The following is a 24,741-nucleotide window of genomic DNA, read 5'->3' on the forward strand; positions in this document are numbered from 1 at the left end:
AAAGAGAGATTTCTGTACTCATCTCAAACACACGAATTAACAAGGAGTGACAATACTGGGAGTTGTCTGCAGGTTGCCAAACTGTAGTGAGGAAGTAGAGGATGGCATTAAACAAGAAGTTAGAGATGCTTGCAGAATGGATGCTAATGTAATCATGGATAATTTCCTTCTACACATTGACTGTGCCAGCCACATTAGCAATAATAATGTGGAAGTTATACTTCTGGATGTAAACAAAATGGATTTTGAGACTGATGTAATGAAGATCCAATTCAGTCTAGGCTATTCTATCCTAGATTTGATGTTTTGTGCAATGAGAAGTAGTTAATTGATAGTTTTACTATGAGAGGTCCTTGAGGAAAAACTGAACAAAAGAAAGTAATAGAATTCTTTATTTAGCTAGAAAGTGAAATCGCCCAATCCAAAAAAATGGACCCTCTAAACAAAGAAAATTTTGAAACAAGCAGGATTGGTTTGATGTGATAGACTCGGTAATTTTATTAAAATGCATGGCAGTGGATAGGCAGTAGTTAAGTTTTAATGAATGAATGAATGTATTGTAGCAGCTATAAATTTCTTTTCACAATGTTGGATGTGGCACTGGGGTTAACAAGAGAAATTAAGGACATTATTAGATCAGAAGAGCAATCCTATGAATTTGCTATAAGATAGCAAATCTGAGGCTTGGAAGCAATTTAGAATTCAGCAAAAGGAGACCAAGGGTTGATTGAGAGAGGAAAAATAGAGTAGAGAATAATATTTTAAGGAAGATAAAAGCAAACTGTAAGAGCTTCTGTAAACATGTAACAAGCACAAGATTAGTTAAGACAAAAGAAGAATCCTTACTGTCTGAAAGAGGAAAAATCATAATGGAAAACAAAGAAGTGGCAGAGCAAACACATACATTTTTGTCTTGAAAAAAGAACTGCATGATAAACTCCCCAGAAATACAAGGAAGCAAGGGTCTTTCAGAAGGAGGGATTGAAGGAAATTCGTATTGTTAAGGCCTGATAACCTGCATCTCGGGTACTAAAGAACATTGTTATGGAAAGAATAAAAGCCTTAATTGTCATCTTCCAAAGTTCTGTAGATTCTGGAGAGTGGCAAATGTCACACAACTGTGGAAGTAAGGAGGGAGGCAGAAAATTGGAAATTACAGACTCTTTTGCTAATACCTATAGTCGGGGAAATCCTGGTCTATTATATTAAAAACGTGACAACAGAGCAATTTGAAACTATCAACGAGATTACACAAAGTCAATGTGGATTTATGCAAGGGAAATTATATTTGACAAATCCACTGGGCTTATGAGAATAAAGCTAATCGAATAGTTGAGAGAAAACCAATGCTTATGGTATATTTCCATTTTTAGAAAAAAAGCTTTTAATCAAGTCCCACGGAAGAAATTATTTTGCAAATAATAATGAACTGATGTGGACTGAGAATTGATTAGCAGACAAGAAGAGAGTACAAATATATGGGCCATTTTCAGAGTGGAGAGCAGTGACAACTGGTGTACCATAGGGATCAGTGCTTGGTTACCATCTGTTCACAATATATATCAACTGTTTCGATGAGGGAATTGAATTTTAAAGTTTGTGCTGATTATGCAAAATTAGTTTGGAGTGTGAGTAGTGTGCAGAAGATAAAGAGATTTCAGGGCAATTGAGGCAAGTTGAGTTTTTTTAAATTCAATCATGGGATGTTGGCATCGCTGGGCAAGCATTTATTGCCCGTCTCTAGTTGCCCTTGAGAAGGCCTTCCTGAACTGCTGTGGTCCTTGTGTACTAATTAGACCCCAAATGCCCTCCAGGATTTTGACCCAGTCACATTTCATGCACAATAAATGGGACATGCAATATAATGTGGCTAAATGGGAAGTCGTCCTTGTTGGTTGGAAAAACAGAATGACCGAATATGAATAAATAATGAACAATTAGGAAAGATTGCTGTACAAATCAACCAAGTGCACCAGGCGTCAGACAGGAGAAGGAAGTGTTACTGCAGGTGCCCAGGATCTTGGTGAGACTGCATCGAGAAAATTGTGTGCAGTTTCGATCTCTTTACTGAAAAAGGGTGTATTTGCCATTGAGGTCTTGCAGTGATGGTTCACAAGACTGATTCCTGGAATGGCAGGTTTGTTGTATGAGGAGAGGTTTGGTCAACTATGCCTATATTCTCTGGGATTTAGAAAAATGAGAGGGAATCTCACTGTAATGTATAAGATTCTGACAGGAGTGGACAGACTGCCTGCAGGGATGCTGTTTCCCCTGAGTGGGAAATCCAGAACAAGGGGTCACAGTCTCAGGATATGTGATTGGCAATTTCAGAATGAACTGAGGAGAAATTTCTTCATTCAGAGTTTAGCAAACCTGTGGGTTCACTACTGCAGGAGGCTGTGAAAGCCGTCACTGAACATATTCATGAAAGAAAATGTTAGAATCCTTGGACACAAAAGTGTCAAGCAGTATCGTGTAAGAGCAGGATTAGCGTTTGAGATTGGAGATTAGCCATGATCATGATGACAGGAGGAATGGGCACAGTGGTCAAAGATGCTTGACTCTTTCTTCTAATTTTTATTGTTTGATGTTTAGTATGTTCCCAATTACTGATGTCAGGCTAATTGGCTTGTAGTTCCCCATCATCTCTTGCCCTTTTTTGAATAGTAGAGTCACATTAGACTTTTTACAATCCTGTGCAGACAAATCAGAATGAAGCTCGTTGAACAACACAATTTTTAAAATAATATATACTTACCTGAAAAGAAAAGGTGCACTAAATTTGTTTCAAGGTTGCAATCTTATGTCTGGTTTCGGATAACAGTCATAAAGCACTCAAAACTTAGCTCTCACTTTTTGAGATGTCATTTAAACTGAGAGATGAGATTATTGCCTTGTAATGACTCCATGCCATTCATTACTTCCAATCTGATGGGAAAATAGAACATAGAACATAGAACATAGAACATTACAGCGCAGTACAGGCCCTTCGGCCCTCGATGTTGCGCTGACCTCTCATACCATTCTGAAGCCCATTTAACCACTATTCCATGTATGTCCATATGATTGTCCAATGATGACTTAAATGTACTAAATATAGCTTGCTTAGGTCTTAAGATTCATTTTACTTTGCCAATAGGTTCACTTCTGCCATGTTATTTCAGAATTAATTTACCTGATCTCTGTAGTATTACCTCTATAGGCAGAAATTCTGTTTGAGTGGAATATGCTAAATGCAGGCAGAGGTGGTGCAAAAGATTGCCTACTTATTATACACCTCAATGAGAATGCAGAAGAATAAGAATAGAACATAGAACATTACAGCATAGTACAGGCCCTTTAGTCCTCAATGTTGCACTGACCTGTAAAACCAATCTGAAGCCCATCTAACCTACACTATTCCATTCTCATCCATATGCCTATCTAATGACCATTTGAATGCCTGTAAAGTTGGCGAGTCTACTACTGTTGCAGGCAGTGCATTCCATGCCCCTACTACTCTTGAGTAAAGAAACTACCTCTGATATCTGTCCTATGTCTATCACCCCTCAGTTTAAAGCTATGTCCCCTCATGTTAGCAATCACCATCCTCGGAAAAAGGATCTCACTGTCTACTTGATCTAACCCTCTGATTATTTTATATGTCTCAATTAAGCCACCTCTCAACCTCCTTCTCCCAAACAAAATCAGCCTCAAATCCCTCAATCTTTCCTCATAAAACTTTCCCTTCATTCCAGGCAACATCTGAGTAAATCTCCTCTGAACCCTTTCCAAAGCTTCCACATCCTTCCTGCACGCAATGCTCCAAGTGTGGCCGCACCAGTTTTGTACAGCTGCAGCATTAACTCATGGTTCCAAAAATCGATCCCTCTACCAATAAAAGCTAACACAACACGTGCCTTCTTCACCGCCCTATCAACCTGAATGGCAACGTTCAGGGATCTACGTGTCTGGACACTGAGATCTTTCTGCTTGTCTGCACTGCCAAGAATCTTACCATTTGTCCAGTACTCTGCATTTCTGTTACCCCTTCCAAAGTGGATCAGCATGGTGACTCAGTGGTTAACACTGCTGCCTCACAGCACCAGGGTCCTAGGTTTGACTCCTGCCTTGGGCGACTGTCTGCGTGGAGTTTGCACATTCTCCCTGTGTCTGCATGGGTTTTCTCCCACAGTCCAAAGATGTGCAGATCAGGTAAATTGCCCATAGCTTTAGGTGCATTAGTCAGAGGAAAATGAATGTGGGTGTATTACTCTTCGGATGTATGGACTGATTGGGCTGAAGGGCCTGATTCCACACCGTAGGGAATCTAATCAATACTTTTCCACATTAAACTCCATTTGCCACCTCTCAGTCCAGCTCTACAGCTTATCTATGTCTCTCTTTAATCTACAACATCCTTCGTTGCTATCCACAACTCCATTAAGCTTAATGTCATCTGCAAAATTACTAACCTATCCTTCTATGCCCTCAGCCAGATCATTTATAAAAATGACATACAGCAGTGGACCCAAAACAGATCCTTGTGGTATACCACTCATAATTGAGCTCCAGGATGAACATTTCCCATCAAGGAACCAAGCAAGGTGTGCAAGTCCAAAATAGCACTTTTCCCAGGCTTTGAAAGTAAACAGCAGAAGATTTGCGTGACTTCAGCTGAAAATCATTTGTTTCTAATCTCTGAGGTATTGTATTACACTGCGTTATCAGTAATGGGATATAATTATATCATTTGTATCTCTCAGGTTAGAATGATACACCATTTTCAGGTTTATGAGAAGAATCTGAATGTGAGCAATTAGGCATATTAATTCATAAGGCCAAGGCATTGATCTGTTGCCACTGGTCCTAGTGCTGTGGATACAGCTTCTTTTCTATTTTATTGGACTGAAATAGGTTTCATTTCTCCAAGGGTAAATCACAACAATTAAAATAACTTTTAAAAATAGATTTTGGCATGCCAGGTAGTTTATACCCATTCTTTATCTATTTATCTGTCTATGATTCCTGTTTTGAAGTGACTTTGAATTCTTGGACTTACTCTGTTCTTTATGCAACAGTGGTTAAATTTTCAGGCAGACAAATAAGTCATGCAAACATTGCAAAACACATATGAAGAGACTCACAGTTGATTTTTCACCTGACATTACCATATTTTATCTTTAACTATTGAAATTTGTGAAATGATGTTTCAAACTTGCAATGAAATTTATTTTCTGGTTTCACTGTTGATTTTACTTGATTTCACATTTAAAAGTCTAGGCAATATCTTCTCAGTCAATGGAAATAAATTCCAGTGTGGTTATAAAAAAGGGTTTCAGGTTCATTCTCGAACATGTTTCAAGCTCTGGTGTTGATCACCTTCAGCACCCCCCACCCCCGTGATTTTAAAATAAAGTCTCCATCTCAGCTGCAGAATAGTGAATTTTGCATCACAGAGTGGAATATGATCTCGATAAACCTACCCTTCCGACAGCTTATTATGAAGGAGATTTTGGAATATGACAAAATACAAAAAACCCCAGAAAATTCAAACATCATCAAAAAGAGAAACTTAAAACATCTGAAAAATGCTGATTTAACATTTGATGCCAAAGGGTTACATATAAAAGTTAACCTTGTAATCTTTCCCTTTCAGATGCCAATGTAGTATATTTCTGGCAGCTTCTATTTCTCCTGTTTTGTGTACAGTGGGCATTTTTAAAGCCCTGCAATAAGATTTATTGTTGTATCCCTTCCTCAAACTGCAGTCTGCATTTAGGCAAGCTGCCAATCCAACAGGTGAATTGATTGCTTATATTTATAAAGTGAAAATTAAACATTTTAAAACTAGCTCAAAATCAATTTTGCAAGTAGTGCAGGCATTTCTCTGAGCATTGCATAGAATTTAAAGCAATAGCTTTGTAGTTGCATTACTGAGGCACCATTATGAAAAATTCAGAGAAAAAATCACCACAATTGTCTGATACAACCTATTAGTGTATTACATTAAAGAATAAAAAAATCTCATTTATTTTATGATGAATACATTCAATATTTTCATAACCCACATTCCACATAAATCACAGATAAACTGTTTGTACATGACCTTTAATGTCTTATTAATAGCTGAACACATTAAATACAAGTTAAATCACAGTCTTTGCAAACATTTTTGTGATTATAGTTATAGATCACAATGAATAAATCACAACACCCTAATTAGGTGTGGTATAAATCTACTTGAACTCGATATTTTTCGCAATAATGTAGACTGCTTAAAACTAATATTGTTTTATCTCACAGGAACCCCTTATTTTTGGTCAGTAATACTTTGGAACTTTGCCAGATATTGATATCATGAAACTTGCAATCTGTGGTCCCTTGTTCACATTGAAACAGTGGTTCTTTTTTATGGAATTAAGAATTAGCACAGTGTTTTAATATAAGCAGAAGAATGACATAAATGCAAACAAAATTAAGCACTTTGACATTCCATGTATCATAGTGATTGTTTTTGTGGCATGTGGCACTGAATATAGCAGTGAAACTGAAACAATTCAATGAGGAGGTGGGTGATGGGTTGGGGTAGGGAGAGGATGGAGAGAATGCTTTTTCCAAATGAGTGGGTTGGTTGAAATTGGCTGTCCATTGACTGCACTTAAACCAGTTATGTTGTTTTGTGAATGGACTTGGGATTCGGGTAGCTCAGTTGGGCAGACAGCTGGTTTGTGATGTAGAGTGAGGTTCAATTCCCACACTGGCTCAGACTACCATGAAAGAGTCTCCTTCTCAATCTCTCCATTCGTCCGAAGTGTGGTGACCCTCATGTTAAACCACCACCAGTTGTCGCTCTCTAATGAGAGATCATCCCTATGGTCTGCAAGGACTATGGCGATTTTATCTTTGCCTATGAATTGACCTCTTCAGATGATCTATTAGCAATTTATTCCATCTGAAAGAGGACTTAAGCAAAGACAAAACTTATATTCTTATGAAAACCCCAAGACATTGCTGCACAAACTGACCTTGCATCGCTCTCTAAGCGGACGCCACTGAACTTTGAAGCGCTTTGATCATTTCTGACAAGCGATGAACAACTACGATAATTTATTTTTTACATATTATGGCAAGGTGGCTGTGTGGCTAGCACTGCTGCCTTATAGCAGCTGGGAATACCCCAACCCCACCCCCCCCCCCGGGTTCAATTTCAGATTTGGGTGACTATATGTAGTTTGTATATTCTCCCCGTATCTGTGTGGTTTTATCCAGATGCTCCGGTTTCCTCCTATAGTCCAAAGATATGCAGCTTGGATGAACTGGCCTTGCTAAATTTCCCATAGTGATAGGGATTGTAGGTAAGGTGGGTTAATCATTGGTAACTGTGAAGTTACGGGGATAAGGTAGGGGCTGGGTCTAGGTGGAATGTACTTTGGAGGATCAGTGCAGACTCGTTGGGCTGAATGGCCTCTTTTTGCATTGTAAGGATTTTATGATTTGCCATTCCTAACCACACAGTCCAAACTCCAAGAAGAACGTCTGTAGCCAAGGGGCCAAAAAGAGAGTGCAAATAGGGAAAGAGAAAAGATAAATAAAAAATTCAGGAAAAAAAAGGGTGCATTTTCAATTTGCTATCTGGGTCTAAACTTGAGGTGAGAATTGGTCATTCATTATGGCAGCTGTCCAATTTACATTTCAAAACATACAAAGAAACCTGCATTTAAGTGACACCTTTAATGGCCTCAATATGTCCCATCATGCCTCACAGCAAATAAAGGACTTTTGAGATATGATAGCTGTTATCATGTAGGAAATATGAAGGACAATCTGTGAAGACCAGGATCTATACTGCAATGAACAGTTCCTGTTTGAGGTTCCCCAATTCATTCCAATTCCAGACGCGATATCTCAAAATGTCAAGGTTGTGAGTGAGGAGGGATGAACTGGCTCCCTTTTCAAAATTCACCTGCCTTTCATGGTTGGTCACAACAAGGTTAACTTACAAGGGCTTTATGCTTTTGAAGAGCCATGTTTCATGAAGGTTTTTTTACATTATTGGTTAGTAAACATGAGAATTAAAGTTAGCACACCAAAACATATCCGCACAGTTTAGAAACAAAAGTTAAGTCCAAAAAAGGTAAAAGTTCAGTGGATCAATGTGTGGGTCTATGAAGAGTAGAAAACAAGATGCTGTGGTCAGTATATCAGGTCTTAGACATTGATGTTGGTAGTTGATTTCAAAACATTTAGCTTTTCAGGTCAGCTGCAAGTCCTTTGACATGGTCCCTTTTGACTGCAGTTTCACTTGCTTCTGGCTTCCAAGAAATAGAGAGACCTCCTTTCTTTTAAGGTTGAGCAGAGAGCTAATTTGGGATTTACTTAGTTGTGACCTTCACAGCAAATACCTTCACCTGTTGGAATGTGTAAACTCTTGTTCTTGTGTCTTTTTGTTGGAAAAACTTAAGCATGTCACTTGCCCAGAATTCTCTCATTTCTCCTATCATGTTCACTGACTGAAATAACTCATAGATTACAACTTTGATTTAAGTATATTTCCCCTTTTAAGCCTTTCTTTTTTAAACTTCTTGTCGGGTGTGACATCCTGGGTCTCCCTCAAGGTTGGAGATAATCCATGCAAGCCTTTACATCAGATTACACTGCTCACAATTTACACAATAAGTCTTTTTTTGTTGCATAACCTTTTATTCTCAAAAATACATGCTGTAATAAAAATATCTAGGGGTCCTGATTTCTCATTTCTCACGATTTCTATATTTTTTAATAAAATGGAGTAAGGGATAGACGTTGGCTAGGATTCCAAGGAGTACTCACCTATACTTGTTCCAAAATTGCCTTATGTGATCAGTTCTGCTTAGCAGAGTGAGAAGATAGGTCCTTCCAAATAAAGGGAAACACATCTGGTAGTTTCTATAATGAGTATCTGAGCCAGCACATCATATTGATGTATGACTAATTTTCACCCTGAAGTCATATTGTCAGCATCATATAAACATTATGATGCATGGGGAGGCCACTTTTCCCTTTCAAGGTCTGATTTTGATGCATGCAGAGGCTATTTTTTCCATTCAAGCTCTGATTTTGATGAATGCGGAGGCCATTTTTTCCCATCCAGGCTCTGATTTTGATTCTTGCGGTGGCCATTTTTCCCATTCAAGCTCTGATTTTATATTTGACAGAATTCCTAAAGCAAGAGAAGATCAACAATATTCACACACTTACTCTTGATTTAATATTGACTCATAAGCTTAAAAACGATTGCTATCATGAAGGATATTGTCTAATGATTGATATCATGAAGGATCTTGTTGAATCATTTCTCTTGTATCTTAGCCAAGAGTTGTTTGAAGATAATCCTACTCCTTTGAATGGTAGTAATATCTAACATAAAAAGTGGGGTGCATTTGCAGGATCAAGCATGTAGTTTTCTTGTAATCTAACCTGGACCATTGAAGCCGCCATTCATGTTGACATGTGATGAGAATTATCGATCAATTATAAGAGAACAATGCTCTTCAATTAGTTTCTGGCCTTGGAAATCTTAATGGTCTGGTAAATCAGGTACTCAGAGTAGATACTATCTGTTTTATGTCCTTTTAAATGATGGCTCAGTCTTCACATTCTACTAGGCAGAAAATATCTCAAGCAATCGTTTCTAAGATGAATATCTGAGTTCTCTGTGGCAACCAGCTCAATATTTGTTCCTCAATTTGTTTGTACACAGATTTCCTGAAAATTTCATTGATGTTCACTTGTATGTAAAAATGGCTGTTAATAAAAAGAAGTAATGTCAAGCAGCATCAGTTGAAGTAAAGCACTGAACTTTCTAAATAATGTGAAGGATATCATTCATGCACATTAAGCACAACATACTTAAGAACTAACAATGTAAAAGCTTTTAATTTTTTAAAAATATGACTTGTACAAATGTCATAAAAATGCTGTCAGTGAAACTCAGTTTCAGTGAGGATAATTACTTTTCAGGAAATGTTCACAAAATGGCAATAATGCAATAAAGAAATTAGTTATGTGTTACTCTGTGTCTGAAATTCAGGGCTTAATTTTACATCCCTTTTTTGGACCAGCCTAATTGCAAAAGGTTTGCCTGTATATTTCTGTAGCCTGAGGGTGGAGCCATTGTAATGAACTGAGGAGTGTTGAGGGCACAAATTGATTGCTGAATATAAAATAAATTTTGCATATCTTTCAATTATGCACAGAACACATTTGTGGTCAAGTTTTCACAATGTCTTAGAGTAGGTCTATACTTTATACCCAATTATGTTTGTTTCCTGGGGATATGCACATGGAATTCAACCTTTTACATCTCAGACTGTTGCAATGTATTTATACGGCAAAAATGGTGGGGCTGGGGAAGTGTAGCTAAACTGGTGACAACTAAAAGATAGCTTAAAACAAAGTTCTCTGCAGAGATAGAAATTCTAGCTTATTCCACAGTTTAAAAAATCTTTGGTTTCTCTTCAATTGTCACTGATTTTCTCTTTTCACCTGCATTCCTTTTGTAATAAAAAATAAATAGAATGTTTTCATTTCATGTACTCAATTCTGTGTGACTGGAAAATTGTTTAATCTAATGACAATATAATGTGAGTGCATTTGACAATGAGTTGTTCCATGAGGTGTTCTACTAATATGCATGTCCAAATGAATTCTGATCTGCTTTATACAAAAGCAAAATGTGCTGGAAATCTGATATTAAATGAAAAAAAAACATGAAATGTTCAGCAGATCAGTCTCTCTATGGAGAGAAACAGTGGTAAAATTTAAGGTCATTTTGACTTTTCATCCAGAGATGAAATGATCAAGTCCTTTTTCTCTCTTTTCTGTTGAAGTTTGATGTGATTTCTTGAGTTGAACATTGCCAAAGTCATCAGGCCTGACTGCTTCACTACTGGTTAGCCCTTGCACATGTACCAGTAAGACTAGTTTTGTTGAGTCAGACATCTTGAAGTTTATTAATAACGCTATCTATTTTCACTGTTATAAGATCTGAGATGTATACATAGTCAAGGGTTTATACTAATTGATCTCACAGTTACATTGCATGACTAACTTATCACACAGCACTGATTCTTTTGCACTGCACTGTGAAGGTAAATGTAATGATCTCTATTCTGGAATATCACATGATATTATCTAACTGCCTTAATCGTGCACTGCCTGTATGTGTGCAATCTATACAATAATAGAACAGAGACTATCAAAGTTGAGTTGGTACAATTCACACTTGAATCCCAATAATATGGTTTACAGCAGGATGGAATCGAATTCTGATAGGCAGCAAGACTCTTCATTAAGTTAATCTATCCTGAATCCTGAGGCACTGATGTGTGACCCAAAACCTGGTACAAGAAGTCATGGACATGAACGTGGGCTATATCAGTGGATTATCACCATGCCCAAACTCATTGACACAAAAGCTCACAGAAAGATATTTTAAACATCTTTTGGAGACAAATTTTCTCATCTTGCTGTCAGTTTTACTTGGGCCCAGCTCTTTTAATTGGAAACTAGTCATTGCAGCAGTACAGAGTGGAGTTATGCATCGGGTCCATGTTAAAGTCCATGAACTACCTGACCACATGGAAATTACTGCAAAGTTTAAACTTCTAAAGGGCAATTATGTGGCAACACAAACCCTCTGAAAATGTCTCCAACTCTGAGTTAGACTCGGAGATTGCAGCGAACTTTGGTGCAATTACCTGGAGCCTTTTCCTGGAAAAGTTTAAGGAATTAAAATCTGTTATGAATGTAACTATGCGGCTGCATATCACAGTCTGGGAACTTACTAGTAACCAGGCTGATTCTGCTCCCATGACGTTCATCCAATGACCTCACCCTCCTGTCTTGACAGCCCCCGTGATACCCTGACCAGATTCTGACTCTCCACACAGTTTTGCCAATGTTTTCTGACCTGAGACAACTTCATACCCAACCAGATTCCCCCAACCCCCTGTCTGCGTGGGTTTCGTCCCATATTCCAAAAGATGCTCAGGTAAAGTGAATTGGTCATGCTAAATTGCCCATAGTGTTAGGGGTGTGGTGCTGGAAAAGCGCAGCAGGTCAGGCAGCATCCGAGGAGCAGGCAAATTGACATTTCAGACAAAAGCCCTTCATCAGGAATAAGGCTGGGAGCCTCCAGGGTGGCGAAATAAATGGGAGGGGTGGGGTGGGCGGGGGGGGCAATGTAGCGGGGAATGTCCCACACCTCCCCCTTCACCACTGTCCAAGGACCCAAAGGAGCCTTCCACATCCGTCAAAGTTTCACCTGCCCTTCCACATGTCATTTTCTGTATCTGTTGCTCCTGATACAGTCTCCTTTGCATTGAGGAGACAGGATGTCTACTCACAAAGCACTTTCCCAGGACACCCACACCAATCAACCCCACCGCCCTGTGGCCAAACACTTCAACTCCCCCTCCCACTCTGCCAAAGACATGCAGGTCCTGGGCCTCCTCCACCGCTGCTCCCTTACCACCCGCACCTGAAGGAAGAACACCTTCAACCCCAGGGCATCAATGTGAATTTCACCAGTTTCTTCATTACCCCTCCCCCCACCTTACCCCAGTTCCAACCTTCCAGCTCAGCACTGCCCTCTTGAATTGTCCTACCTGTCCATCCTCCTTCCCACCTATTCGCTCCACCCTCCTCTCCAATCTATCACCATTACCCCCATCCACATATTGCACCTTCCGCAGCGCCAACCCTTCCCATTTATCTCTCCACCCCTGAGGCTCCCAGCCTCATTCCTGATGAAAGGCTTTTGCCCAAAATGTTGATTTTCCTGCTCCTTAGATGCAGCCTGACCTACTGTGCTTTTCTAGCACCACATTCTTGAATCTAATCTCCAGCATCTGCAGTCCTCACTTTCGCATAGTGTTAGGTGTATTAGTAAGGGATTAATATAGGGAAATGAGTCTGGGTGGGTTACTCTTCAAAGGATTGGTGTGGACTTGTTGGGCCAAAGGGCTGTTTCCATATTGTAGGGAATCTAATCTTTACCCCTACTGAGTGGATATATCCAATCAACAGCATCCCCTGACCCAAACTGGGTCCTACCCAGTTGGCCCTATTCTCTCATCTGACACCCTCTCAGTCCCATTTACTTACTTACCTGCATGCTAACCATTAACTCACCTGTTCCTTTGCTAACCATTCACTTACCTGTCTCTTTGCTACCCTCCCAAACTTCCTCCTTAACATCCTGGGCACTTGTTAATTAGCCATCCTATCCATTTACCTCCCTCAACCACACTCATTCACTGACAATCATTAAACATAATTGTGCTCAGAATTATTAAAAAGAAGTGCCATTAGGCACGCATCAGGATTGAACCTCGGCTCCACCAAGTCTGCAAAACCTGGAGTTATTTTTATGTTACCAACTGATCTTGGGAAGTCTCTCCTGTTAAGAAAAAGCATTGTTACTGAAACATTACACAGACAATAAATGGAGAACAAAATGTCAAAGAATTGGTAAAAGACATTAAAATGTTCTTTACATTTACAGTTAGTGAATTTGAAATGTTTTTATTTTTAAAAGTATGTTGCACCTTAAAGATAATACAAAATGTTTATTTTCAATTGCTGTTTAAATCCCAATGTGACTTCTTTATTTAAGGTGCAGACTTAGGTCATGGTGTCATAGAGGCATGCAACATGAAAACGGACCCATTGGTCCAACTCGTCCATACCAACTTAGTTTCACAAACTAAACTGGTACCATGAGCTTGTATTTAGCTCATATCTCCCTAAACCTTTCTTAATCAAGTACCTTTCCAAAGGTTTTTTGCATGTTCGAACTGTACCTACATCTACCACTTCCTCTGGCAGTTCATTCCAAATGTGCACCACCTTCTATCTGAAAATGTTGTCTCTCAGGTCCCTTTTAAATCTTTTCCCCTCACTTTAAACCTCTTTCAGGTCTCCCCTCAATCTCCTCTGCTCCAGGGAAAAACAAAATGCCGGCTTATTCAACCTCTCCTTGTAACTCAAGCCTTCCACCCCAGTAAAAACCTTTTAAATCTTTTCTGCACCCTGTAATGATTGTAACGAGGTCAGCTAGATAGACATCATGGAATATCAGTTCCCTCACTGGGGCTGTTAATCTGATCCAATCAGGGAGCCCTGGCTGACAGTTAAGAAAAGGAATGTCAGACATCCTGTTCATTCTGAGAGCTGGCTCTGAGGGAACTGGATCAGTGTCAAAGACTCTTCACATGTAATTAAAGGATGACATGATGACAGGAAACTTGTACTCTGTGGTGTTACTTTACACCGATTATAATTTAATAATATCCTTCCAATAGCAGAGTGCCCAGAACTATATGCAGTACTACAAAAGTGGCCTCACCATTGTGCTGTACAACCACAAAGTGATATCCCAAGTCTTGTATAAGTGCTGTGAGCAATGAAGGCAAGCATGTCAAATGCCTTCTTCACCATCCTGTCTATCTGTTATGCCACTTTCAGGAACTATGTACCGACACTTCACAGGCTTGGTATTCAACAACAATCCCCAGAATGCTACCATTAACTATGAAAGCCTTCCACTAGAATAATGGGGATGTGCAGCCTCACTGTCCCTATATTGCATTGAGATTGTATCAATTTACTGTGACAGAGGGTCCAGGGGATGGGCAGACTGGCTATAAGATGGATGGGCTAATAAGTGAGTGTTTTCTGCTGAGACTATGTCAGTCAGAACAGTTTCGTTGCAATTGGAGGTCCTGGACTTTGGTTTAAATTTGAAAATCTAAACATTATTTTCCAAGGAAATGGGAAAAAGAAACTTAGCATTATACCACTGTAGAGAATTGGCTGCTGATCTGTCTCAAACCCAATTCATGCTGCTGGCACTTAACACTTTCACCACAGGTATATAAGTTAGCTTGCTGAAGATTTGTTTTCAGACGTTTTGTTACCAGACAAGGTAACATCATCAGTGAGAGTCTCCGGTGAAGCACTGATGGTATGTCCAGCCACTCTATTTGTTCGTCTTGGACCTTAAGAAATCAAGACCTATAATTAGAGAGGTGGGACACATTATGAGCACTTCACTCTTGTTGATGATGTTGCCTATTGTGGTGACGAAATGTCTGAAAACAAATCTTCCAGCTCAGCGAGCTAAGTTACATACTTATCACCAACCTGAGCTACAAATCTTCTCAAAAATTACTTTCACAACAATTACAACTACTTTCCTTTCTAACTAGTCTTCCTCCTCTAAGGATGGTGATATTGAGGTCAGCTGAAAGTGGTCCATCACTGACGTGAACTAATTCAGCACAGATCAGGATTGAACCTTGGCTGAACCAAGTCTACAAAGCCTGGAGTTATTTGTTGTATTTTTATGTTATGAAACTGATCTTGGGAAGTCTTTCCTGTAAAGAGAACCTTGGTTACTGAAACATTGCACAGATAATAAATGGAGAACAAAATGTCAACGGGGCCCCATACTTTCTTTCAAAAGCAAACAAATTGCAGAATAATGAAGAAAACATCAATTTTGAAGCAACTTCTTTTATATAATCATTTATTATTAGCCAATATTCTATAACAGAGCTGCCTATGTTGTCTGAGTAAACCACGTGTGTGTACCACTAAGTTTTGAGGGCCAAATATGAAGTTTGAGACAAACTTACAATGAATTTGCAAGTATCTCATAATGTGGACTGTCATAGAACTCTATGTGTGCAAATAAGCTTTACCCTTCATTGAGGCATCAATTCCAGGACTAACCCTGTCTAATAATCCAAGCACGCACAACTTTCCATTCTTTTGTAAGTTGTGGGCATCTCTGGCAAGAACAACATTTATTTATGGTCCCTAATTGTCCTTATTAACCTGGTGGTGAGTCAGATTCATCAACTGCAGCCGTCCATGTAGTGGAGGTATACTTTGATTTTTGTTAGGTCAGAAATTGCAGAATTTTCAAATACTTAAGGTGGCAAATAGGGTGTCAATAAGTAGAGTGCTTTATCCTGCCATATTGATGTTGAGCCTCTTGCATGGAAACTGATGAGTATTCCATCACATCTTTGACTTGTACCTAACAGATGGTACACAGAAGTTAGGGAATCAAGAAGTGAGTTACAATAGAGTGGACAGCATGTTGGCTCAGGCTGAGCACTGCTGCATCATAGCATGGAACCTGGGTTCGATTCCAGCATTGGGCGACTGTCTGTGAGGAGTTTGCACATTCTCCCCATGTCTGCACGGGTTTCATCCAGGTGCTCTGGTATCCTCCCACAATCCAAAGATGTGAAGTTTAGATGAATTGGCCATGATAAATTGCCCATAGTGTTCAGGAATGTGTCGGTTCGGTGCATTCATCAGGGACAAATGTAGAGTAATGGGGAATGGATTGGGTGGGGCACTCGTTGAAGGATCAGTGTGGGCTTGTTGGGCCACAGGGCCTGTTTCCACACTGGAGGGATTCTACTTGAACCCTAGCATTTACATGGCTAGTGTAGTTAGGTTTCTGGTCAATGATGACCACAGAATGTGCAGAATTCAATGACACTGACTCTTGAATGTCAAGGAGAGGTAGTTAAATTCTCTTTGGATGGGGATGATTATTGTCTGGCATATATGTGGCACAAATAATGCTTACTACCTATAAGGCCAAGTCTCTAAGTAGTCCAGATGTCATTATTTGAGGATGTGGATTCCTTCTATGTCTGAGGAGTTGTGAATGGTGCTGAAAAATTAAAAAAAAATTAAGTGTCCCTATTTTAGATGTAATGATGGAAGGGAGAGCATTCTTGAAACAGTTGAAGATGTTGGGTATTAACCTGAGCAAATCCTGCTGTGATATCCTGGGTGGAGTTGAGTGTTTGGAACAATCACAATCATTTCCAATCTCCAATGTGATTCCAACTAGTACAGTGAATTCCCCTGATTCCCATTTACTAATTCACGCATGACAAAGCGCTAACTAGGACATAAAGGACTAAGTTGATGGTCCTTCTATTATCTAATTGCCAAGAGCTGGTTGGTGCAGCATCCTTTTGACACGGATTTGGAGAAGGAGATTTCAAGATCCATTGCAAATATTTAATTTCATTTTGATTTTGCTCCATTCAAATCAGTAGCAGAGTATTATTGCTTTCTTACCTAAATTTTTATCTATCTTTTTCTTCCATAGGCTTTCACAGGGAATGCCAATGCAGATGGTGTTGTGCGACACAAGCTGCAGCACTCCATTAAAGCAAGACTGCTTCGCTTTGTTCCTCTTGAGTGGAATCCACATGGCAGAATAGGGATGAGAGTTGAAGTTTATGGCTGTTCATACAGTAAGTACAAAGGACTCTGTTTCAAAAGTGCAATTCTCAAACACTTATTGTTTGGGTAAGCTAAACTGAAATGAGGAACACTGTCGCTTTGTAGTTCAATGCTACAAAGATTCAAATGAGCAGTCCTGGGGACAATCTTATTAAAAGTTAATTGAATGATAGTCATTGCATCAGCCAACACATGATTAGATGTGTCTTATAATGAAGGTTGGTGAACATTCAGTAAGAATCTTTATCAGCTTTACTGCAAGAGCCTACAGTCATAAAACATAACTGATTTATGTTAATTCACCTCAAAAGCAAACTTTTATCAGAATAACTAATAATTCAAATCAATGGTCTGGCACTTCTTACAGTTTTGTGGCTAAAATGTCTAAAAGGAACTTGCATTTATATTGAAATAATTTTGAATAAATCAGCACTCTTTCCGAATGTGTAAGCAGGATTTTAATTGGGAATGGGTTCTGGACAAATGAAAGGCAGGTTGGAATTCAGCATCAAACTGCAAGAACATCTTCAATGCGAGGGCTGTGCTTTAAAAATTCTACCATAACATAATAAGATCATAGATTTTAAGCAGAAATCTCTCAACTCAGTCTCTCGAGCTTGCTCCACCATTCAATCATCTTGAAATGAACAGACAGACAAATCTGTACACACATGACCAACTATAAACTATAGGACCCAGGGCAGGGGGAAGAAATAATTGGATCTAGTTGGCTAACAGAGGTGCTGATATTCTGTGCATATCTCAGAAGAAATGTATAAGTGCGCCAGTTTTCAGAAATTGCAATTCAATTCTGAATGTACATTCAAACTTGTGAAAAAAACATTAAGTTAAAACAATGATTGATGTAAATCGATAAATTAATTGATGGGATTGATATAGAGGGGGAACAGTTGAGGCTAGTCTGTGAGATGAGCTGTAAGACTGAGTAGTTACTAAACTCTAAGCATAAAGAAAGTGATCTTGCTTTCTGTGGTCTGGATCCAGGTTGAAAATACAATATCATCATTCGCTAGGTTAGATTACTTACAGTGTGGAAACAAGCCCTTCAGCCGAACAAGTTCACACCAACCCACATTCCCCTACACCTAACACTACAAGCAATTTAGCATGGCCCATTCACCTAACCTGCACATTTTTGGACTGTGGGAGGAAACCCACACAGACGTGGGGAGAATGTGTAAACTCCACACACCTGAGGCAGGAATTGAACTCAGGTCTGTGGCGTTGTGAGGCAGCAGTGATAACCAATGTGCCACCGTGCCACCCACCTATTGTCATAAAACAGAAAAGGAAATGCAAAATGTCAGGAATGTTCAATCCTATGATTAAAGCTTTCAAAGGAAAAGGTTGGGATAGCACTTAGAGAAAGATATTTACAGTTAAGTTCTCTAAATTATATGACAAAGGCTTGGGAAATGGTAGGTGGTTTCAACCAGGATGGAAATATGAGTTGAAATTATTGCAAAGAATGAAACATTAATACACATAAAAAGAAACATCTTGAGTTTTTTTTTAATTCCCTATAGTTGACCGGACTGATTTCTGGGAAGTGCAGGACTGATGTATAAGTAGAGGTTAAATTGGTTAGGAGCATATTCACTGGAGTTCAGAAAAATGACGGGGGATTCTCATAGAAACCTATAAAATGCTAACAGATCGAGACAAGGTAAATATAGGAAGGATATTCTGATTGTTTGGGAAGTAGGGAACCAGGGTTCACAGTCGAAGAACACCGGGTAGGCTGTTTAAGCTAAAGACGAGGAAAAATATTTTCATATGGAGAATGGTGAGCTTGAGGATTTCTCTGCCATATTCCTACCAAATACTTGTAATGTTCACATTTTTCGTCTGGCAATTCAACATGGGTGCATGCAAACTGAAATTTAACCAAAATTTGATGATGAGTTCAAAACAGCAGAAGGAAAAACTCAGCTTTTCTAAGAATAATGGCATCTGTACTCACAACTGGGGGTTGGTTTATCAAGCAGCAATGTGCATCCAACAGTGATATAATATTGAGCTTGTCACCCAGCTGCCTGCCTGATTTTGTTCCTGCAGATGCTGTTATGTTGCATGATGCTCAATGGCAGTTTGCAGAAGTTCCAACCCTTAGTGCTTAATGTTAGTTCATCATAAATAATCTACATCATGTGCTGCAAGGAGATGAATACCTGATTGATTTTAAAGTTGGTTGTTGCAAGGTTTGTGAAGGTTTGTAGCTCAGGTTGAGGTTAAGGGTGTAGGTTTGCTCGCTGAGCTGTAGTTTTGATATCCAGACGTTTCATTACCTGGCTAGGTAACATCATCAGTGGCAACCTCCAAGTGAAGCAAAGCTGTTGTCTCCTGCATTCTATTTATGTGTTTGTCCTGGATGGGGTTCCTGGGGTTTGTGGTGATGTCATTTCCTGTTCATTTTCTGAGGGGTTGATAGATGGCATCTAGATCTACGTGTTTGTTTATGATATTGTGGTTGGAGTGCCAGGCCTCTAGGAATTCTCTGGCATGTCTTTGCTTAGCCTGTCTCAGGATAGATGTGTTGTCCCAGTCGAAATGGTGTTTTTTTTTCCTCCATGTGTAGGGCTATGAGGGAGAGAGGGTCGTGTCTTTTATGTAGCTAGCTGGTGTTCGTGTATCCTGGTGGCTAACTTTCTTCCTGTTTGTCCTACATAGTGTTTGTGGCAGTCCTTGCATGAAATTTTATAGACAACGTTGGTTTTGTCCATGGGTTGTACTGGGTCTTTTAAGTTTGTTAGTTTTTGTTTGTGAGTGTTGGTGGGTTTGTGTGCTACTAAGATTCCGAGGGGTCTTCGTAGTCTGGCTGTAATTTCTGAAACTTCTTTGATGTATGGTAAGGTGGTTAGGGTTTCTGGCTGTGTTTGGTCTGCTTGTCGTGGTTTGTTCTTGAGGAATCTGCGGACTGTATTTTTTGAGTATCTGTTCTTCTTGAATACGTTGTATAGGTGGTTCTCCTCCGTTTTCCAAAGTTCGTCTGTGCTGCAGTGTGTGGTGGCTCATTGGAATAGTGTTCTGATACAGCTTTGTTTGTGTGTGTTAGGATGGTTGCTGGTGTACTTAAGTATTTGGTCAGTGTTTGTCGGTTTTCTGTATACGCAGGTTTGTAGTTCTCCATTGTCCTTTCTTTCGACTGTGACGTCCAGGAATGTGAGTTTGTTGTCGGTTTCTTCCTCCTTGGTGAACTTTATGCCTGTGAGGGTGTTGTTGATGATGTTAAATGTATCTTCTATCTTGTTTCATTTTGTGATGACAAAGGTTTCATCTACGTAGCAGACCCAGATTTTTGGTTTGATGGTTGGTAGGGCTGTTTGTTCTCATCTTTGCATTACCGCTTCTGCTATGAATCCTGATAGTGGAGATCCCATGGGTGTGCCGTTGGTTTGTTTGTAGATTATGTTGTTGAAGGTGAAGTGGGTGGTGAGGCACAGGTCCACTAGCTTCATGATGTTTTCGTTGGTAATGTGATTGATGGTGGTTGGTGTGTGTGTGATGGTCTCTTCTCAAAGTGTGGTAAGTGTTTCCTTTGCCTTTAAAGTTGGTGCTGAGTACCTTCCTTGAAAAAGCTGTTTGTTTTCCATTCCATTTGCCTTCCCTATTACCTGTGGAACTTAATATGTGCTTTTTGAAGCAAATCCTGCTGACTTCCATCTAAGCTTTGTGTTGTATATGACAGCCATTCTTTTCTAAGGAACAATGATTTGAGTTCTAGAATGATAAGCACAGGAGATTATCATCAGCCCATCATGCCTGTGCTGAATCTTTGATAAAGTGGTACAACTCTTTTACCTATTGTTTCATTCAATAGCCTTGTAATTCTATTCTTCCTTCAAGCAAATATTTGCCAATGTATACTTTTGGTGAAAACACAGATTTGTGACATTAGACTGCATGTAAATGGATTGACATCAAATCTTACTATCAGCTAAAAACATTGCAATTGTTTGTCATTTTTCTATCTAATAATGGACAGCTCTCAATCTTTGTTAGCCGTATCATTTAAGGTTTTTACTTTCAGATTCCATTTGTCAATTGGTCTGAATAATGTACATTAGCAGTACAATTGTTTGACACAAATATCAGTGGTTGTTTATCCTATTGTCTGCTGTCACATAGAGCAAACTTGAAATATTTTTATGAAGGAAATAATTGCAGATGTTGAAAATTTGAAACAAAAACTGAAATTACTAGAGAAACTCAGCAGGTTTGGCAACATCTGTGAAATGAAAGCAGAGTTAATGTTTCAAGTTCAGTGACTCTTTTTCAGAACTGAAATATTTTTAGTGCTGGACTTTACTTCCAATATTTTTAAACATTAAATATCCTTCCAAGCACCGCTAATGTGTGTAGCCTCTTGCTTGTTGTCTCTTCATGTCTCCATTATCTGCAGACACTAATGAATTGCCCATTTGGTCTTTGTATACTACTCAATACACTGCTCAATATTGTAAATGCGATTTTATGCATTTTGCATACTATCTCCCTTCATTTCTCATAGTAACTATATGATGTCTAATTAGACTAGCCATTAAGTGCAGTCAAATAGACCATGATATCGATGTTGCTGGCAAAGAGGTTTGACAACTGGCAAATGTTAAGTGGAGGTTTTGAAGATATTGAGAGAAAGAGGTGGGGAGATAAAGTATGTCTATTGGCTAGGGAATCTAGGACTGGGGGATATAGTCTAAAATTTAGAGCCCTACCTCTCAAGAGTGAGATTAGGAAATTATTCCATAAACAAAAGATTAGAAGCTCTCTTCCACTAATGACCATTAATACTGGGTCAATACTTCATGTTAAATCTGAGATTGTTGCATTTTGGTCATCCAAAAGTATGACGCCAAGGAGAGTGTTTGCATTATGATGTAGATCAGGAACTCACTGCCTGAAAGGTCAGTCAAGGCTGGAACTCTTAAAGAATTATTTCGTAACTATTTGGATGGGCGCTTGAACCGCCATAGCATAGAAGGCTATCGGTCACACGCTGGACAATGAGATCGGAACAGATGGATGTTTGATGATAGGTGAAAAAACAATGGAGTTCTCCTTCTTGAAATTGAACTTCTTCCATTTTGTAAAACCTCTATGACTCTATGAAGCTATGAATTTATCAGCAATAATTTTATTGAATGGCTGAACAGGTTCTCAGCCTACAAGATAGGTACAATGCCTACTCTTGATCTGCATTCCTCTATTCCCAGCTTCCCCTCCAGTGCTGGGTATTTCAGCTGAAGTAATTCCAGCTTGGGACATTAACATTCCAGTCCAACTTCACATCTGTAACTCAAAACTCCCATTTTCCACAGAAACTCAACAGTGACTCCCCTTGATATATAAAAGTCCATGGGGATGTACTAATGGTCATTGTGTATTCCAGAAAATCCAGCGCCTTTCTTCTTCATGCTAGACATCAAAATTGATTGAAAAGTATCCATGGATACATTGAGACAGCACATCCAAAACTTGCATTATACCTGCACAATGAACCAACTAAAATTCTTGCTGCCCTTTTGTTGCCTGCAAGAAAACTGTGGCTTTAAATAAAGAACGGTTGGGTGCTATTATTATATGCACTATCAGCCAGACATAATGTTGTTGCTTATCACTTACAGCTTTCTTCTTGAGTCTCAGTCTCCTGACACTCTGTTTATTAGTGAGATTATGGTTGCCATTTTCTGTCAGTTTGCGTTATGCCTGTGGATGTAGTGGCGGGAGGTGATCTTTGTTTCTTGATCTCCATGGCTGTTTGTTCTCTTCTTTCTCCTCCTGTGTTCAATAGCAGCGCACTTGCCAATTCACCCGTGTTGCTGTGTGTGGACTGAAACATCTGTGTAGCTGTTTATAAGATGTCCAACTGTGCTTCGTGCTGGTATCCACGCAGTTTCATAACTTCAATGTGAAAGCAGGTTGCACAAGTCTATTAGAACTTGTATTTATAGAGAGCTGTCAACACAATAAGGTGCTTCTCATTAGGAAACCAGATTTGGCACCAAACTACTCAAGGAGATATGAGTGAATTGACCAAATGCTTGTTCACAAAGGAAGCTTTTAAGGAGCATTTTTGAGAGGAAAATGGAAGGCAAAGAGGTGGAAACGCATGGTGAAGTAACTTAAGAGCAATTCAATTCAGGGGATGCACAAGGTTACAGCAGCACAGATATTTTGGAGAGCCTTGTAGCTTGAGGAAATTACAGAGACAGGGAGGACTTTGAAGACAAGGATGAACATTTCCAAATTGCTACATAGTAAACAAGCCTGGTGTGATGGGTGAATGGAATTTATTAAAGAGGAGGTGTTGCACAGTGGTAATATCACTGGGCGAAAGTGAGGACTGCAGATCCTGGAGATCAGAGTCGAGAGTGTGATGTTGGAAAAGCACAGCAGGTCAGGCAGTCTCCAAGGAGCAGGAAAATCAATGTTTCGGGCAAATGCCCTTCATCAGGAATGAGGCCACTGGACCTACTAATTCAGAGGTCCATGCTAATGCACTGGACAACTGAGTTGAAGGTCCAATCTGGCAGCTGGTAGAATTCTAAGTCAATTATTAATTCTGTAATTGAGAGCTAATCGTAACCATCTATCTGCTGCAAACATAAAGCAGATCTCATTCGTTGATGCTATTTATGAAAGGAAATCTGGCATCCTTACATGGTCTGCACTTGGCTCCAGATTCACAGAAATGTGGTTAACTATTAACTGTTCTCTGAAATGACCTTGCAAGCTGTTCCATTCAAGGACAATTAGGAATGGGCAACAAAGAATGGCTTCACCAGTGACACTCAAATCTCAGGAAAGAAAGAAAGAGTTCAGATATGGGCTGTGGAGTTTTGGATTACCTCAATTTTTTTTATTTGCGCATAGAAGGATCTTGCTGCTCCTCGAGGTTTTGCCAGGTAGGCCCTCAGAAAAGACGACTGTCCTTGACATGCAGTCCCAGCAGTTGGAAGGGGAGAGGTAGGGGCAAAATGGAGGGTCCAGGAATGTCCTGAATGGCCTGCGTGTAGTTCTGACACCACTGGGTATTTCCTGGAACTGCCCTCCCTCGTTGTCAGGAAAGGACCCGATGGAGCACATGTCAGATTCTCCTGAGGATCAGTACTGGAAGCAGTGGAGGGCAGTGTCTGCAGCAGACCCTGTGTGTCCTAGGTCTGGCTCTCCATAGCGACAAGAAGCTTCAGGCATTTGCAAGAGTTGCTGCACTTGTGCAGCTTCTGAGTTGTAAGGGCCCCATTATGTCCCACATTCCTGTCCGTACTGCTCCTGTTCCTCACTATGCATGTGGATGAAGTCTGTGATTGCTGACACGACTTCGTCTGCTGTCCCTGGGGCTGAGCAGAAGCCTGGTCTCTAGCACCTCTCCAATTGCCAGCATTTCTTCCTCAGCTAGTGGATGAGTGGTCACAG

The 24,741-nt window shown here is 39.7% G+C and overlaps 1 protein-coding gene across 2 annotated transcripts in view; it reads left to right on the forward strand.

Moving 5' to 3' along the window:
- Nucleotides 1-24,741, forward strand: part of LOC140482415 (contactin-associated protein-like 5) — an 878,213-nt gene that overhangs the window by 251,419 nt on the left and 602,053 nt on the right. For both annotated transcript variants that reach the window (XM_072579896.1, XM_072579897.1), the window contains exon 4: nt 17,168-17,315. In XM_072579896.1, coding sequence (XP_072435997.1) covers nt 17,168-17,315 — 148 coding nt within the window. The remainder of the gene's footprint in view (nt 1-17,167; nt 17,316-24,741) is intronic.

Source organism: Chiloscyllium punctatum, chromosome 10, assembly GCF_047496795.1.
Source record: "Chiloscyllium punctatum isolate Juve2018m chromosome 10, sChiPun1.3, whole genome shotgun sequence".
NCBI classification, from domain to species: Eukaryota; Metazoa; Chordata; class Chondrichthyes; order Orectolobiformes; family Hemiscylliidae; genus Chiloscyllium; species Chiloscyllium punctatum.